A 16809-nucleotide genomic window follows, 5' to 3' on the forward strand; every position below is an offset into this window, starting at 1 on the left:
GGTTGGATGTATGGGAACCTCATTAAAGCTAAACACACTGATTCCTAAAGGTTCAGCAGCTCTAGGAGAGGCACAGCATCTGCTCTGGAAACCAAAAACCACAAGATTTTATCCATTTCAGGAAAGCGGTTCAGCAAAACAGAATTCCTGTTCTTGGTTTCTAACCTTGAAGCTCAATCTCTTGACATTCAGTACTGTAAAAAAAAATAAATAATTTTTTAAGAGTTTGTGATTCACATGAGCTCTGAAACATCCAAAGTCCAGAACAAATCCCTCCCTCACCTATGCACTGATCTCTCTTGCTAGAATTCTACTATTTAGCTTTTTTTTTGTGAGTGAGGGCTTTTGAAAACAAAACATGTGGGAATTTGACCAAAGCAGATCAGCAAAAATTGTGTTGGGTTTCAATCCCTTCCAGCTGGGTGCTTACAGAGCTTGTCCAGCAGCCACAGAGTAAATCCAATGAATGGTGTGAGCTGGGTCTTACTTCTGCTCCAAGTTGCAAGACACTGTCCTGCCTCTCAGCCAAGGCTGCAACTGCACCCTGCAGGAATTCTCCTGTGAACTGTCTCTTAAATAAGGGATTTTGCAAATGTGGGGTTTCTTTACACAACCCAGCAGGTTCAGTCATCTGATAGGGCAAGAATATTCTATTCTGGCTTAACAGCACCAGCAGCTGTTGCTTACAAAGGAAAAACCAACAATCTGAAACTATGGGTTGGGTTTTACAGATAGTCTGAAGTCAAATCCCAAATAATTCCCACTCACAGGGTTTTGTGATTGATTCTGTGTCGATTTCCCTTTTTCTAAGGAGAAAAAATAACTCATTTCTGCATCCCTTAGGAGACACAGTGGCAAGGGATATTTCTCATGCACTGAATTTCTAAAATCACTGGAAAGGACGTGGATTTGTACAATCCAAACATCTGCAGGACTTTTTATTGCTCTCAAGAGAGAGAGATGTACAGAATTGTGTGTGTGAGAGCTCTATTCATTTAAACCAGGTGTTAACAAGGGATGAATGTGGCAAACAGAACCTGACAAAGATTCAAAGCTTCTATTTTGCATGAGACACTAATTAGATTAGACAGTAGATATTCTGGAGGTAAAAAGCTGTGTTACCTTAATTCATTGCAAAAGGTAATGTGGCCTTCTGCATGCTCCAATTAAAAACAGCCTCTCTGCTTCAAAGACATTAATTATATTGACTACATTTTATGGGCAATCTCCTCAGTTTTCCATTTCAGGAAACAATTTGCATCCCAGCAAATAAACAAACAAAAATAACAGCAATAAAAAGATAAATAAGTGAAAGATAAAATCACCAGCACTTCTAAGCACTGCTTGCCCCAACCCAGTTAAGCAGAAGCAGAGAGCACATGAAATACAGACAATGTCCTACGGTGCAGGAATTTCCTCACCAGCAGCTAAAAAGGACAAACATACACAGAGCAAAAACAAACTTGGCCATTTCATACAGAAGCATCAGCAGCAAGGAGCACCTCAGAGCCTCAGAAAACTGAGCCCGGGGTATCCAGATCTGTAGATTTTGCTCCATCTCCTCAGTACCTGGATGCTCTGGTTATTCCTCAGACAGCCACGAAGAGCTGGGCTAAAGCTTTACTCCTCTGACCCTGTTTTTTAATGGCAGGCTCATTTGTTCACACACAGAGCTGGATTTGGTTCTTTTTCTTTCCTGATCTAACACAAACAATAAACCACGGGGGCTCAGAGCAAAATGAGGATGTCAAACACAGCATTTCCCCACTCCACAGGCACAGACACCCCTGAGGGATTCGCCAGGACACAGATGAAAATGCCACTTGCACTGGGCAGCTCTGTACCCACGGGAGCTCCCAAGAGCTGGAGACATAAAGCAACACAGGACACAGAGTTGTGCCTCCTGCTCTGTCCACACTGTCCCTGGAGTCTTCCCTGCTTCCAGAAGCTCCTGCTCCCCACTCTCCCTTTTACAACCACCTCAATCCTCTGAAATTCTTCAGGAAAACAACAACATGAAGGTGCAACTCCAACCAATCCTAGCAAGTTCCATCAACACCAGCTAAACTCTTGCTCTGAATTTCCCTTCTGCAAGGGACAACTCCACCTTTATCAACACAGTCTGCACAATCGAAGCGATTGTTCTGTTGGTAGCCAGCTCCTACCTATTCGAGTATTGGCAAATACATCAGCTAGTGACCCACTGGTCCCTTTGCCTTCTCCATGGGAAAGTGTAGAGGATGCTGATGAGGATGTGGATGACCCCTGAACAGATCGGTTGATCCAAGACTCAGCATTCTGTAAGCTCTGGTGCAATGCAGCAGAGAGAGCAGCTTGGCGCCTGAGCGAGCCCTCGTCCTCGGAGGCGGAAGACGTGTCTGTGTGGAAGCAGAAAGAAAATCTAGCTGCTTAGGGAAAAGCACATGGCACCGAACATGCTCTTTCCAATCACATATCAACAGCACAGGCTTTCACGGGAAGATCTGTTTTCCACATTGGCCAAACCAGAGGTTAAAGCAGCAGAATTGTTGGTGGGAACACACTCACCCCTGTTTGATTCACCTCCTCAGACAACATCCTTCCCCTGGGGTCTCCAAGCCTAGAACTTAACTCTCATTGCTTTTCTGTTCACATTCCATAGTAACAGATGCTGTTTTGCCTAACTCTGGTCATTCTGAACTGGAAAGTGAAGGGTCAGGGTCATTGTCAAACTGCAAAGTGCCAGGAACCAAGAAAACGCAGGAAACAACTGTGCCAAGGCCATAGCAGAAAATGCTTTTGTCTGGGCTCTAAATGGGGCCCTTTCAATTGCAGAAAACAAACAAAAAGCCCAACCCCAAAACAAAACAGAAATCTACAGCAAGGAACTGCTTCCTGTGTGTCCCAGAGCACAGATAGCTCGGCTGCCCCAAAACTGTGAACTAATTATTTAATTACCATGAAGCAAGCACTCAGTTCTTGAGATGTTGAGTTGTACAGTGCTAAACACAAACACGCAGGTGGCTTTGGCCTAAAATTCAGGTGCACTCAAAGTGATTTTCTGCCTGCACTGGAGTGGTAAATCAAAGTACTAAATCATGTTCTATCACTTGTCAGAGTGGAACAGAGTGAGGAGCTGAGGCAAAGGCTGACTCCAGCCATGCTTGAGTGCTGACCTCAACTGGTGTGACTCCCCCAGCACAGGATGTGCTGCAGTCCTGGACAAGTGAGCACAGAGCTGAGACCCAAGCAGACACCAGGAACATGCATCAGCCCCCCGAGAAAGGAAGGGAAAAAGGAAATGTGATAAAACAGGAAATCAGGAGGAGGAGGAGGAGGAGGAGGAGGAGGAGTGACGTGGCCCAGCAGAGCAGTTTCAGAGCTATGAATTCACCAGGAGATGTGGATTCATAACATTTTGGATGACTTTGTCAATCCAAATGGCTGCGATGCTTCTGCACAATGAGACACAACATAGAAATCACTGCCAAAAACCACACCGACTCGTTTGTCACCAGTGCATCCAGCTGCTGGAAAACAGAGGGTTATTGATCTCTGCTGCACATGCATCGTGACAGACCCTGTGTCACCAGGGATTCTGCTGCAGCCAGCACATGGCAGGGCTGAGACAAGTCCTGCAAGTCTGGAATCCCACCAGACCCCTCTGAGGGCCGTGCCCAGAAACGAACATCACTGCAAACCTTCCTCTTGTGTGCTGAGCATTGACCATTCGTGAAATCAAGATGTGAATTATCCATCAGAATCAAGATGTGAATTATCCTCCGGCCACTTTGAACCACAGAACCATGGAACACCCCGAGCTGGACCCACAAGGACCATCCAAGATCCAAGGCTGGACCCACAAGGACCATCCAAGGACACCCAGGACATCCCCAGGATCCCACCACGTGGTTCTTCAAGAACTCCTGGAAGAGAGGTCACTTCCCAGGCTGAGAGAGGACTGACAGACCCCCTGAAGAGCTGCAACACTGGGAGGGAGCACTGCAGCCCCTGGGTTTGGAAGGTGCATCCCTGGACAGCCCAGCACAGCCTTGGTGTAATAGAATTCGAGGGCTTTTTTATGCAGAAAAGCTGAATTTTTAATGCTACAGCCTATTTTTATATAGTTTTTAAAGTTATTTGGTTTAATTGGCCAGTAACTTTTTTGCTACTCAATTTATTGGTTGGTGTGTATGTGTGTATGTGTTAAGGCTTTTTCTTTCCACAGATGTTTGCATATTTTCTTTAAGGATTCTTACGGGTAGAATTTCCTTCTTTATAGGTGCAAACTGGTCAACAAGAATAGATTGTTATGTGCATTGATTTTTATAATTTTTTTACATGGGAACTTAACAGCCTTGCTGTTAGTTTTACTTAAGTGAGGTAGTAGGCTTAAGTTACGATTTTATAAATGTATTATCATTATATAGAAATGTAATTATAATGTTTATAATTATTTTATTTATAATAAAATAATTAGTAAATAACAAGATAAAAATAATAAGTATATATTTTAAATAGAAATAAAATTTAAATTTTATTTACATTTAAATAAAAATATAGGTATTTTAAATGTGTAAAAATGAATAAATATTTCTAAATAAATAAAAAATAAATATTTTAAAATAAATAATTTAAAATAAGTTAAAATAAATTGATAATTTAAAATAAAATAAATATTTTAAAATAAATAAAAATAAATAAATAATTTAAAATAAATAAATAATTTAAAATAAATTAAAATAAATATCTATTTAATTCTTTTAAAGAAGGTTTTTAGCTATATGGCACAGAGCCTCACCTGGGGGCGTGCAGGCGTCTGCTGGGGACTGGACGAAGGTGGAGCGGCGCTTGGTGGGCATGGGCAGGGCCATCTTCTGCTCCTTGTGCTTGGCCAGCGCCGCCTGGACCGCCTCCGTGTGGATGTCTGCGAGAGGGAAGTGCCTCAGCACCAACACAGCACCAAGGGGATGCCTCAGCACTGCAGTTTTTTAGTTTTCAAACCCTGCGCTGGGTCAGTGCACAGCTCTGAGCTCCATGTACAGTGCAGTTAACTGGCTTCACGTTTTAGTGAGGTAAAACATCCCCTCTGGGCCTGTGATCCAAGGGCACCTTCAGGTCACAAGAAATATGAACAAAAGTGAAGATCCACCCAGGGAACTCCTGTCCCTGCCCTTACCAGATCGGTAACGTTCATCTCTGGCTCCCCCTGAGCGAGCTCGGTGGAATTTGGATGAGGATGAGGAGGATGATGCTGAGGCTGGAGCTGCAGATGGAACGGGCATCTGAGGTTTGGATTCCTTCTGTACTGCTGGATCAACCCCTGGAAAACAGGGAGAGGGAAAGAAAAGGAGATTTTTTGGACCACACTCTTCCCTTCTCCCATGACAGGGCTGTGGATGTCACAAAGCTGGTTTGTCACTCAGTGTCCCAGTGAGCAGCTTGTTATTGACTGGAAAAAAAAACAATAATAAACCAGCAGAAAGAGCCTTTGCTGTTCCCACTAACCACAAACCCAAGGAGATCTCCAGTTGTCTGGTTCTGGCTTTCAGCATGTCCAGTGCGTGGCTTTTCATCCAGGAAAAGTTTGTTTATCCCGTTAAAACAGGAAGGAAAATAGATAATCTGATAAGCAGTATAATTTTACATAATTCAGAAAGAGCAAATTGGAATTGTTGCTACTGGAGGCTCAATTCTAAAATGAATCTGTGTGTCAGAGGGAAGTTTTGAAAACTACAACCCAGAGGTCACCCAGCTGTAATTTCCTCCAGGCTGTCACCTGGAGTCATGCAAAACCAAGAGCAACTGTGTCATCTGTATGTGCTGCTTTGGAATTCTCACAAACTACCAAAGGACCAGAGAAATGGAGAGGAAACCACAAATCCTGAGCTTCCAATCCAGTCACACCACTTTTGAGGTGTGTGGGGTTGGGTAAACAACTTCAGGTGAACGCTTGGAGCTCAGGGACTGACAATAACAGCAAATCACCCTGAGCTAGCTGCAGGAATCTCCACAGGATTGCACAATTCTTCAGGCTGGAAAAGCTTCAAGACCATTGAGTCCAACTGTGCTCCATCCCCACCCTGTCACCAGCCCAGAGCTCTGAGTGCCACCTGCAGCCCTTCCTTGGACACCTCCAGGGATGGGCACTCCAAACCTGCCTTGGCAGCTCCAATTCCTGATCTTCCTTTCCATGGGGAAATTCCTGCTGATGTCCAACCCAAACCCCCTGACCCATCCTCCTGTGTGAGTGAAAATTCCCCCCTGAGCCTCCTTTTCTCCAGGCTGAGCCCCCCCACCTCCCTCAGGAGTTCCCCAGCCCCTTCCCCATCTCTGTGCCCATATCCCAGCCCCTCAGTATCCCTCTTGTAGAAAGACTTTTTTTTAAATTCCTCATCTTGATAACCAGTTTAACATCTTTGTAGCATTTATTGCCTTCACCAAACTCAGCCCAGTTTTATTTTGATCCAAAACCAACACGACTTCACAGACCAAACAGAAAAGCTTCATGTTTTCTGATCACTCGAGTATTTACAAAGTCAGGCACCCACTAGATGTCAGCAGCAGATTTAACAGTATTTAAAATGAATTATTAAATTCATATTCAGTTCTCTTTCGTAAGTCTTGTAAAAGCCTCTCATCTCTCCGTGGGGCATCACAGGGCAAACATGACATTCCAGTTAGGAAGGGATCAGAGGTGGCTCTAAGTGACATGACACACAGAGAACAAGCTCTTTGTTTCAATATTTTGCTCTGACATAATAACATGTTCCAGTGGCCTCACAAAGCGTTCAGACACAGAGGAGGAAAGTGTGTAAATCACTGATGGTTACACAACAAAGCAGCACAAGGCAAGCCTGGCAGGTGACAGGTGATTTATTTAGAGCTCCCTTCAGAATAATCCTGCTACAGCTGCACTTTCTGCTGGCAGAAACATGACAAATATGACAGAGAGATGAAAAATGAATTCTTTTAGATTGGCTTTGAAGGATGCCATGGATTTGTTGACTGTCTTTAGCTTCTAATGAGAATTGACTGCTTTGTGATCCCTGTGTTTTGGTGAAGGGCCAACGATTTAGAGATTCAGAGGCTGAACCATTAGAAGATCAACAAGGATAAATGTTTGCATGAATAACAAGGAGAACAAGTGCCACATGCACAAGGGAGCAGCTGCAAACCTGTAACTCCACTGTCTGCAAACAGAATGGAGCAGCAGTGCTGGGGCTGGACTGGCTATTCCTTGAAGATGTTTTATTTCAAGCCACATACCCATAAAAACATGGAAATAACCAACTTGAGCCTGCAGGGTTTCCAGGGCAGCCTGAACACTCTCCCAGAACCCAGGGACACCTGATCCAACTCCATGGGCTTCATTTGCTGTGCTTGCTGCTGACTCTTATCATGGAGAACTGCCTGGAATTAGGGACTTCATATTTTGGGATCTGCAGATTGCAGAGACTTTAGGAGTTAGCAGCTAGATGGACCTTAATGGATACTGCACCAGGAAAAAATGCATCTTTAGGTAATTAACAGTGCTGCCTTAACTCCTGAGGCCATGTGAATGGAGAATCTCCTAAATGATCCTGCTGACATGCCCTGACATGTCACCCCCCTCCCTTCCTCTCATTTCACATCCATGGAATGGAGACACTCCATCAGCCAACACCAGCCCAGGGCTCACAGAAATGGCACGAAATGCCAGCCAGCACTAAGTATTTTGTTGTTGTTTGTTTTGTTGTTGTTGTTGTTGCGGACTAAATGAATTTTCTTCTCATTACCAAGGTGACCTGATTCTGAATCCCTCACGCATGACTTCCACGGGGATTTTACAACAGGAGATTCCCAGACACTGGGGCAGCTGGGTGTGAGATGGATAAAAAGCTGCAGAGCTGGGCCGGAAGGGCAATCAAACCTCTGGGTTAATTGGTGACCTCCCTCATCCTTCTGCCTGGACCTCAGCTCCACTGGCAGCTCTCACAATTAACAGAGCACAGCCCAGCCTTGCCAAACACTCTTTTCCCCCTCCTAATTAAACATTTTCTGAGACAAATCAAACGTGCACAGTGCCAGGGCTGGGGCCAGGATTGTATCATCTTCAGACTCCAGAATACTCAGGACAAAAGCAGGGCTGCCAAGAGTTCCTGAACTACCCAAGGATTGCCCATTTCCTCCTCAGGCTCGAGATCTCCACTGGCACAAATGCTAGCCTGAGGACTGTAAAACCTGCTCAACAAATACCTACTTATCAAGAGGGATTAGTCATGTGGATATTAGTTTTTGGTTTCTTTAAGTAACAGAAATAGATTTGATAAATAGGCAGGAACCAAGTCTCTGAGATTCCCATCACATCCTGCTCCAGGGAGCCCTCAGCACTTGGAGAGCTGTTTGCAACAAAATCTCCATTTTGAAGGCTAAATTACATTTTTGCTTGCCTTGCTCCCTTCAGCTCAGACAGAACACACTGTAAAAAACCCAACCTCAAAAAGCCCCACCTTGAGATCAATAAACAACCAAATCCAACCTGAGAACGACCTAGAGAGCAGGAACTGGGCAGTGGTTTGGGGTGGGAGAGTCAGGAAGTTGCCACATGACAACTTTATTTCCCCCATCAAGTGCCTGAAGGGAGCTGCTGTCATTTTTCTCCGGTCCCGTGGTGTTGATGGGCAATAAATGCACTTTGAGCTTTTACTCTTTATCAATGTTTTTTTGGCAGTAGACCAGGCTCAGTAAATTCCAGTAGGTCCATTCAGGACTCTCTGTCATAGCCAGTCACTGCCTGAAATCAGAAGCAGACACATCAGTTTTTAATGGCTGAACATCTCAGGATATCAGTAACAATTATTCCACGTAAGCCCCAAAATAATGATTAGACACACATTCAGCCATGTCCTTCAGTTTACAATTAAATGTAATTATCCCACATACAACCAGCTGAGCTGCTCTGGATCTCTGAACCAAAGGAAATTGGACCCAAAGGAGGTGACTTCAGCTACTCTGGCAAAATAAAGAAACAAATTATAAAAATGCTAATGTTCTTCCAACAAGGCACTAAAAAGGACAGAGCACAGCTATTTTGGAGAATGTTTCCAGAATGGTTCTTGAGGACCTTCATGACTGATCCAGAGCCCCTGAGGAGCCAAGGGAGTGGGAGGTGATTCCAGCCAAAACAAGGACCTACCTTGGGTTTGTGGAACATACGGAGCCAGCAGCTTTGCTCTCTTCTTCTCATACCCCTTCTGTGTGATGTCCCCTAAAAACAAACAAAAAAACCTCATTTAATCACATTGGAATTTTGCAATTTGAGGTCTGCCTGCTTTTTTTTTCGTGCCATTAAGGTTTCACCTGAACACAGCTGAAGAAAACCTGAAACTCAATAAATCCGAGCACATTAAGATTTCAAAGCTCCATATTACAGAACTTCTGCAGTTTCCCTTGGGATCAGAGACCTACACTATCCACAATTTAAATGCAATAACTTGGATCACAGCAGCTATCTAAATGGAATATCAAAGCAGTGAAAAACTAAAAAGGGAAACTGGGAGTGCATGAAAATCTTCTGTAACCACAAAAAACAACTTATGTGAACAAAGTGGGATAATTCCCAACCCAAAGGGTGAAGGGGAAGTGCAAACTCAGCCTCATCTTCAACTAATCAAACAGCAAACAAAGTGAGTCCACTGCAGCAGCTGCTATGGGGATCTCCACAAACTGAGGCAAGGGTGGACATGATCCAGGTGCCAGGGAATCACCACCCTCACAGGGAGGAATTTCTTCCATATATGTCAAATAAACTTCCCCTCTTTCAGTGTGAACCCATTCCCCCAGTCCTGTCACTGCAGTTGCTGGTGAATTCTCCTTTTCCAGCTTCCCTGTGGCCCTTTCAGACACTGGAAGGAGCTGTGAAGTCTCCACACCACCTTCTCTTCTCCATGCTGAAGGTTCCCAACTCTCCCAGCTGTCTCCATAAGGGAGGTGCTCCAGTCCCTTTTTATCAACCTCGTGTTCTCCTCTGGACCTGCTCCAACAGCTCCACATCCTTCTGATTGCGGGGGCCCCAAAACTGGACAGAAAGCTCCAGGTGGGCTGAGCAGAGGGGGAGAATCCCCTCTGGAGTGATTATTATTAGAGTGATTACTCTAGAGACCAGAATAAGCATTTGTAAACTTTTCCCTCTTTTAAAAAACTAATCTGTCTGATCCTGGAGATGCACCATCTGGCTGCTGCCTTTTGTTTTAATTTCTCACATTACATCAGAACCACAAGAAAGACTGGAACCTTGGAGGGATTAAAACAAACAGCCCTGCAGCGTTTCAAGCCTCTTCACAGAGCCTGCCACACTCACAACCTCCCATCTCCCAGAAATGGGGAGCCATCAAACACACAGCACTAAGAAAACAGAATTATTTGCTATCAAGCTAAAATCAAGCCACAGTTACACGATGACAAGAAGTGAGGGAGCACAAACAGGATGTTTTCTTTGCTGTGAGCCCAAAAGGAGAGGGAGCAGCCTCAGCCCCAGAGCAGATCTGGCTGTGGGGTTTGCCCTGAACAGGACCCTCCTGCCAGTCCCCTCCACAGCATAAAAGGGGATTACAGGCTTCAGGCTCTAAGCCTCCCAACTCCACCAATGTCTGCTAAAACATTCCAGCTAAGTGCCCAGTTTGGTTCCAAAGGTGATTTGTGGAACGCCTGGAAAGGGAATGGACTCCACTCCTCAAATGCCAGAGGCACTTCAGACTCTGAGACCAGCACTCCAGAGCTGGGGTGGGACTCGGTGCCTTCAGACTGACAGAGGTTTAGATAAGATATTGGGGAAAAACTCCTCCCTGTGAGGGTGCTGAGGCACAGGGTGCCCAGAGAAGCTGGGGATGCCCAATCTCTGCAAGTGTCCAAGGCCAGGCTGGCAGGGCTTGGAGCAACCTGGGATAGTGGAAAGTGTCCCTGCCAAGGCAGGGGGTGGAACAGGATGAGCTTTTCCAACCCAAACCATTCCATGATTCCATCCTTCTCTGACTCGTGCTGCTCAGGGCAGGGTGTGCATCTGCACACAGAATTTTATCTCACTCCTCCAACACTATGTTTGAGTCAGGGCCCAACAAGCCCAAACAAATCCAGCAGCTGAAAGGGAGAATGTCCACGATGCACTGAAACGCCAAGCAAAGCAGTAATTCAGTGCCTGGCTGCAGTGCAGAGCTCAGGTGACACTCAGGGACGTGCAGGGACAGGGACACGTCCAGCTGAGCTCCTGTGTGCCCAAGGACTGTGTGCTGAGAGACTGCAGGGGCCTCAACACCCACCAGCTTGGCCTCCACTTGCAGAGGCAGTTTTCAGAGAATTGTGGAGTGTCCTGAGCTGGAAGAGACCCCAAGGTTCATCCAGTGCATCTCCTGGCCCTGCACAGACACCCCAACAATCCCACCCTGGGCATGCCTGGAGCAGCTCCTGCAGCTCTGGCAGCCTCAGGGCTGTGCCCATTCCCTGGGCAGCCTGGGCAGTGCCCAGCACCCTCTGGCACAAGAATCCTCTCCTGATTTCCCTGCCCTGGCAGAGCTGCAGTGGTTCCCTGGTGTCCTGTCCCTGGTCACAGGGAGCAGAGATGGGAGCTGCCCCTCGGGATGAAGCTGCAGCCCCCAAGGAGTCTCCCCTCAGTCTCTTGTCCAGCTGAACAGACCCAGAGCCCTCCTCAGACCCTCCCCAATCCTCTGACCCTGCTTTGGACCCTCTCCAACACATTCAGATGGTTTTGAAACACTGGAGTGAGGCCACCCCAGCCCAGAGCAGAGTGTGACCATCCCCATCCTCAGCTGGCCAGTGACACTGGCCCTGGTGGCCCTCAGGACAAGGTGACCCTTTGGGCTCTGGCAATGTCCATTTGGGAGGCATCCAGGGCATGGGCACTGCAGGACAGCACAGGTACACACAAAGGGGAGGGATTTCTCCTTACAAGCCAACCCACAGGTTGGTTCAGAGCTTGTTTTTCTGTGATTAATTTCTCCACAGGATTTAATTGTACTCTTCACATTGGTGGTTACACATTACATATAATGAAACATTTGCCACAGAAAATTGGTGGAATTAATAAGGAATACAACACATACAAATAATGCAAGTTCATTATGAACAAATACCAGAACTTTAGGTAGTACCAGCACCCATTCTGTTTCACATGCTGGGAAGCAGAGAATTCTCTCTAATTACTTGTTCCACACTAATATCCCACCAATAAAACAAACCCATCCACACTGGAATGGAAGCAGTATGGTTTCCCAGGATTGATTTGGAAATCTGAAGCCAAGGTGAGATCCTCCTGAGAAACAAGAAGCTAACTCAGGCCACAACACCACCTGCAACCTCAACTGCCACGTGGGGCACATGATTGATATAATTGTTGTAAAAAGGATTCTCTGAGCATAAGCCAATAAAAAATAAAGCCTAATGCTATTTGGCAAAAGCAGGGAAGTTCCAAGAAGAAATATTCAAGCAATAAATATAATAAAGCTGATAGATTTCTGGGACTCCCTGGCACTTCCTCTCTGTCTTCCTAGTGCTGAATTTCCAATTCCATCTGAATTTTTATGTTGTTATAACATAAAAAAATAGATCAAACATTATTTTGACAAATTGACAGTCTCAAACACCTGCACAGGATTTGAAAATGTAAAGTCTCAATTTTGAGACCAGCCCTACTGAAGTGGAACTGTGCAGCAGGGACTGAAAGGTTTGGGGAAGGAGAAAAATCTGAGTTTTTCTGGAGCACCATCCATGCAGGTGTGACCCAAACCACAATTACCTGAAATAAAGCTCCAGCAAGACACAGGGATTGTCCTCCTGGGTGAAACCTCATGTGCAGGCATGGGTGCAGGTGTGGTCACCTCATGGATGTGATGATTTGAATACTGCAACCACAACTGTCACAACCAAATTGGCACAGCCAGCCTTGGGAACGAGTGTGCCTGTGACACACGGCACAGGTGGAATGAGATTATTGAATAAAACCTCTTTTCTGGTCATGCAGAGTCCAAATTTGGTACCAATCCACTGACAAAGACACAAAAGAATCGCTAAGGGAGTTTTCTTTCAGCTATTCCTTTTCTTGTTATCTACAGGAAATGGAAATGGTGAGATCTGGACACAAACATGGACTTCCTTATGGAATATCATAAATTACAGCCACAGGAAGAGCACCAGGACAAAAGGGCTGCAAACTCTGGAACCATTCACTCCTCTGATATAAACCTGGTCAATCATTAACCCCTTCTATAAATAAAACACTCTGTGACATCTGGGGTGCTGAATTCTCCCAGAGAGCTCAAAACCCACCCTGAGAACCACAACCCCTCTCCAGGCAGATGCAAGACAGGGCACCACAGAGAAACACCAGCAACGCAAATGAGAGCTGATAATTTGGCTATAAAATGGTGCTTGTTCATTCCCAAGGAAGAAATTAAAACACCAACAGTGTTGAGACTCTCCTGGCTCCCTCCCAGCCACCACCCATTTCTGTTCCGTTCACTCTGCATTTATCCATATCCGCAGCGAGCTGAGGCTCAGCCTCCCCAGGCTGAGGCCCTGCCCAGGAAATGGGGTTCTGCTCAAAGGGAAGCAGCTTTAGGGGTTTTAGAGGAGAGATGAGAGGGAGCTGAGCTGCTGCTGTGCTGGAGGAAGAGGCTCCTCTTCCTTCCTGCCACCCCTGCTGCAGCCACAGCTCCGGTGCAGCGACATCTTCCAATTCCCCAGGTAACCAGTGCAGGTGTAAAAAACCCCACCACCACCACCACAATCATCATCTGGTTCTCCTAATTGTTCTCCTAATTTCTTGGGAGAAAATATAGAATTGATCCTCATTGCACAAATCTAGCTGGAATGTTGTGATGGTTGGGACTGCAAGGGAAAGGATGAGCTTGCAAGGGAAAGGATGAGCGTGCAATGCAGCGCCCAGGGAAGGACACCCGGGCAGCCTGGATGTCACACCTGGGCAGCCTGGATGTCACACTCTGGCAGCCTGGATGTCACACCCGGGCAGCCTGGATGTCGCACCCGGGCAGCCTGGATGTCGCACCTGGGCAGCCTGGATGTCGCACCCGGGCAGCCTGGATGTCGCACCTGGGCAGCCTGGATGTCGCACCTGCATTAAAACCCTGCCCCGGAGAAGCCCCGGGAGTCTCGCTCCCCACCCGGCCGCTGACGCCAGGCTGCTTTTCAGCAATTAGCGCTGATGATCTGTTCTAACCAGTGGTGCTCAATCAGTGCAAGGTGGTAACACCCGCTAATCCTGCTAGCTCAGACAATGCTCCTCTTTCAACATCCCTGCTCCCCTTCCCCCATGCAATGAGAACACTGAATCATTTACTGTCTAACAAAACCATAATTACTACAGTGGAGAAATTAAGGAAAATGATCACGTAGGGCACAGCATCTCCCCAACAAAGCCTCCAAACACTGGGCTGCAGCAAGGAAAAGATTCCAATTGGAAAGCAGTTTGTGTGCATTTAAAAAATGTTTGTATGCTTTAAAAAAATAATCTGTTGATGTTTCCAGCAGTTTGTGCTACCAGGGAATCCTGGTGGTGTTTCTGGTTCTTCTATTAGCCCCAAAACACAGAGAGCTATTCTACTGAAAGCAAACATGACAACAAGATTGTAAAAAAAAATAATTAAATTATTCCATTATCACTGATTCATCTGGATTTCAGGTCTCACCTCTGTAAATGACCTGGGGACTTGGCCTTTCCTGCCTACTCCTCTACTGATGTCCAGGCCCAGGACAGGCAACATTTCCCTGTGGTTTTATCACCTCAAACATGCTCTGAAAGAGCTAAAAACAGAGCCTGGGTCTGCAGGGCTTGAGCCTGGAGTACCAACATCGAGGCAACGAAGACCAGAAGTGCTGCTGAAAGTCCAGAATGTTCTTTTGCTGCAGTCACCTCCAGATAAGGCCTTTCAAGTGTGACTGAAATCCAAAGTGAGGACTAAGTGCACTCGTGGCCTGGGCAAAAAATGGGCACAACATCAGGCCAGCACTTAGTAAGGAATGCTGTCATCACTCACTTATGTACTGAGAGCTGTTCCCACCTTTCTTAAAGAAGAAATTCCTCCCTGTGAGGGTGGGGACGGCCTGGCACAGCTTGCCCAGAGGAGCTGTGGCAGCTCCATCCCTGCAAGTGAACAAAGCCAGGCTGGAGGGGGCTTGGAGCCACCTGGAATGGTGGAAAGGGGTCCCTGCCCATAGCAGGGAGTGACACTGGATGGGCTTTAAGTTCCCTTCCAACTCAAGCCAGTCTGGGTTCCTGTGATTTTCCTGAAGAACTGGCAACTTCTAGCCATCCCACACTATCCCCAATGGTTTTACCAAGGGTTAATACGGAGACATCCTCAATTTCAGGCTTCAGCAAGCCTAAAAACAACATTTAAACCTTTTTTTTTTCTAAGGCTGTGTGCTCAAATAGACTGTGCAATGGCCTTAAACTCCTCCTACCACTCTTAGCTACAACTGCAGCACAAAAACTACATTTGAAACAAGTTTAGACAACTGCCTCGTTCTGTTTGAGGCCAAATGATGATGCAGCTTCAAAGATTCCCTCCTCCTTCCTCTGGGTGAAGCTGTATATCAGGTTTCCTACTTAGCAAGGTCTATGAACTAACAGTCTTCCAGTAAAACTCTGATTTCTGGAGAGAAACAACACCTTACTCACTGTTCTTGTCACCAAACAACCAGCAGAGGTTTGGGCTCCCTGGTTTCCCTTTAACAGCACCATTGTGTTCCCACTAGGAGCATGAATAGGGCACTGAAAACCCAGCAGGGCTCACAAAGCTGTGTTTGTTGGGCACAAGCATTAAACTGCTCCAGCTTCGGTGTTAAAAGTTTCACAGACAGATCAGCTCCAGATTAATTTACACACACAGAACAAGCCGACTTGGCTGCAGCACTGTGGGGGCTCTGTTCTACACTTCCAAAAGCCTTTTCTAAAGGCTTAGGAGGGTTGTTTTACCAAATTAAAACTATTTTAATCTCAACATTTATTATTTCAAAAGAATTCCATTCGAGATGAGGTTTCTGTGTTCAAGGCCTGGGTCATTCCAGGTCACAAGGTGCTCTTCTCCCCAGGTCATTCTTGGTGCCACAAACCTTAAGGTTTTTTTTTTGTTGTTGTTGTTGTTTTAACTTTAAGCAGTAAATCCAACTCCTGAAACTATACTGAAGAATGTCTTTATCTTCCAGCAGCATTTCCGAGCTGCAGCAGCCCCAGTGTCCTCGGCTCACCCGTCTGGGCTGTGTATTTCCAGCTGTAATCTTCCAGGCCATATGTGATGCATCACCAAGTGGGTGAGCTGAGGACAGGGCTCAGTCCCCTCTGTACACCTGGGCTGGGGACAGCAGTGACAAGGAGGCGTCACCAGCTCAATGTCTCCCACACAAAGACACATCTGGGAACTCATCACGGGCATTTCTGATGAATACAGCACTACCCAGGGTGAGCAAAATGAGTTCTCAGGGGCTTTGGGAGCTAGGACTGGGAATAAAAGAGCCTCTCACGGGTGTAACTGGGCTCTGGCTGATTCTTCTCTCCCAGCAGATATGAGAATGTGCTCACCGTGACTGTGAGTGGCTCACGCAGCATCACCATGTCCTGGTATCTCCAGAAAAGTTTATTTAAAGGATTTCCTCAGGTACATTGGTCAGAAAACCTCTTCTTCACCTCTACAGAAGAACTAAAGAGCCAGAAAGACTTTGCCTTTCAGATCCTCAGCTGGGACAAGGGGATGCACAACGCCCTTGCGCACAAGGAGGAATTTCTCCATGCAAAGGGCAGTGAAACACTGAAAGGGGCTG

General features: G+C 46.2%; 1 protein-coding gene across 1 annotated transcript in view; it reads right to left on the reverse strand.

Moving 5' to 3' along the window:
- The window catches only part of DIP2B (disco interacting protein 2 homolog B), a 61675-nt gene that overhangs the window by 26050 nt on the left and 18816 nt on the right, over positions 1-16809 (reverse strand). Inside the window, exons 2-5 of the mRNA XM_058822030.1 lie at positions 9158-9229; positions 5159-5302; positions 4781-4906; positions 2166-2378 (exon numbers count right to left, since the gene is read on the reverse strand). Coding sequence (XP_058678013.1) covers positions 2166-2378; positions 4781-4906; positions 5159-5302; positions 9158-9229 — 555 coding nt within the window. The remainder of the gene's footprint in view (positions 1-2165; positions 2379-4780; positions 4907-5158; positions 5303-9157; positions 9230-16809) is intronic.

The sequence above is a fragment of the Ammospiza caudacuta genome, chromosome 31 (assembly GCF_027887145.1).
Source record: "Ammospiza caudacuta isolate bAmmCau1 chromosome 31, bAmmCau1.pri, whole genome shotgun sequence".
In the NCBI taxonomy this organism is placed as follows: Eukaryota; Metazoa; Chordata; class Aves; order Passeriformes; family Passerellidae; genus Ammospiza; species Ammospiza caudacuta.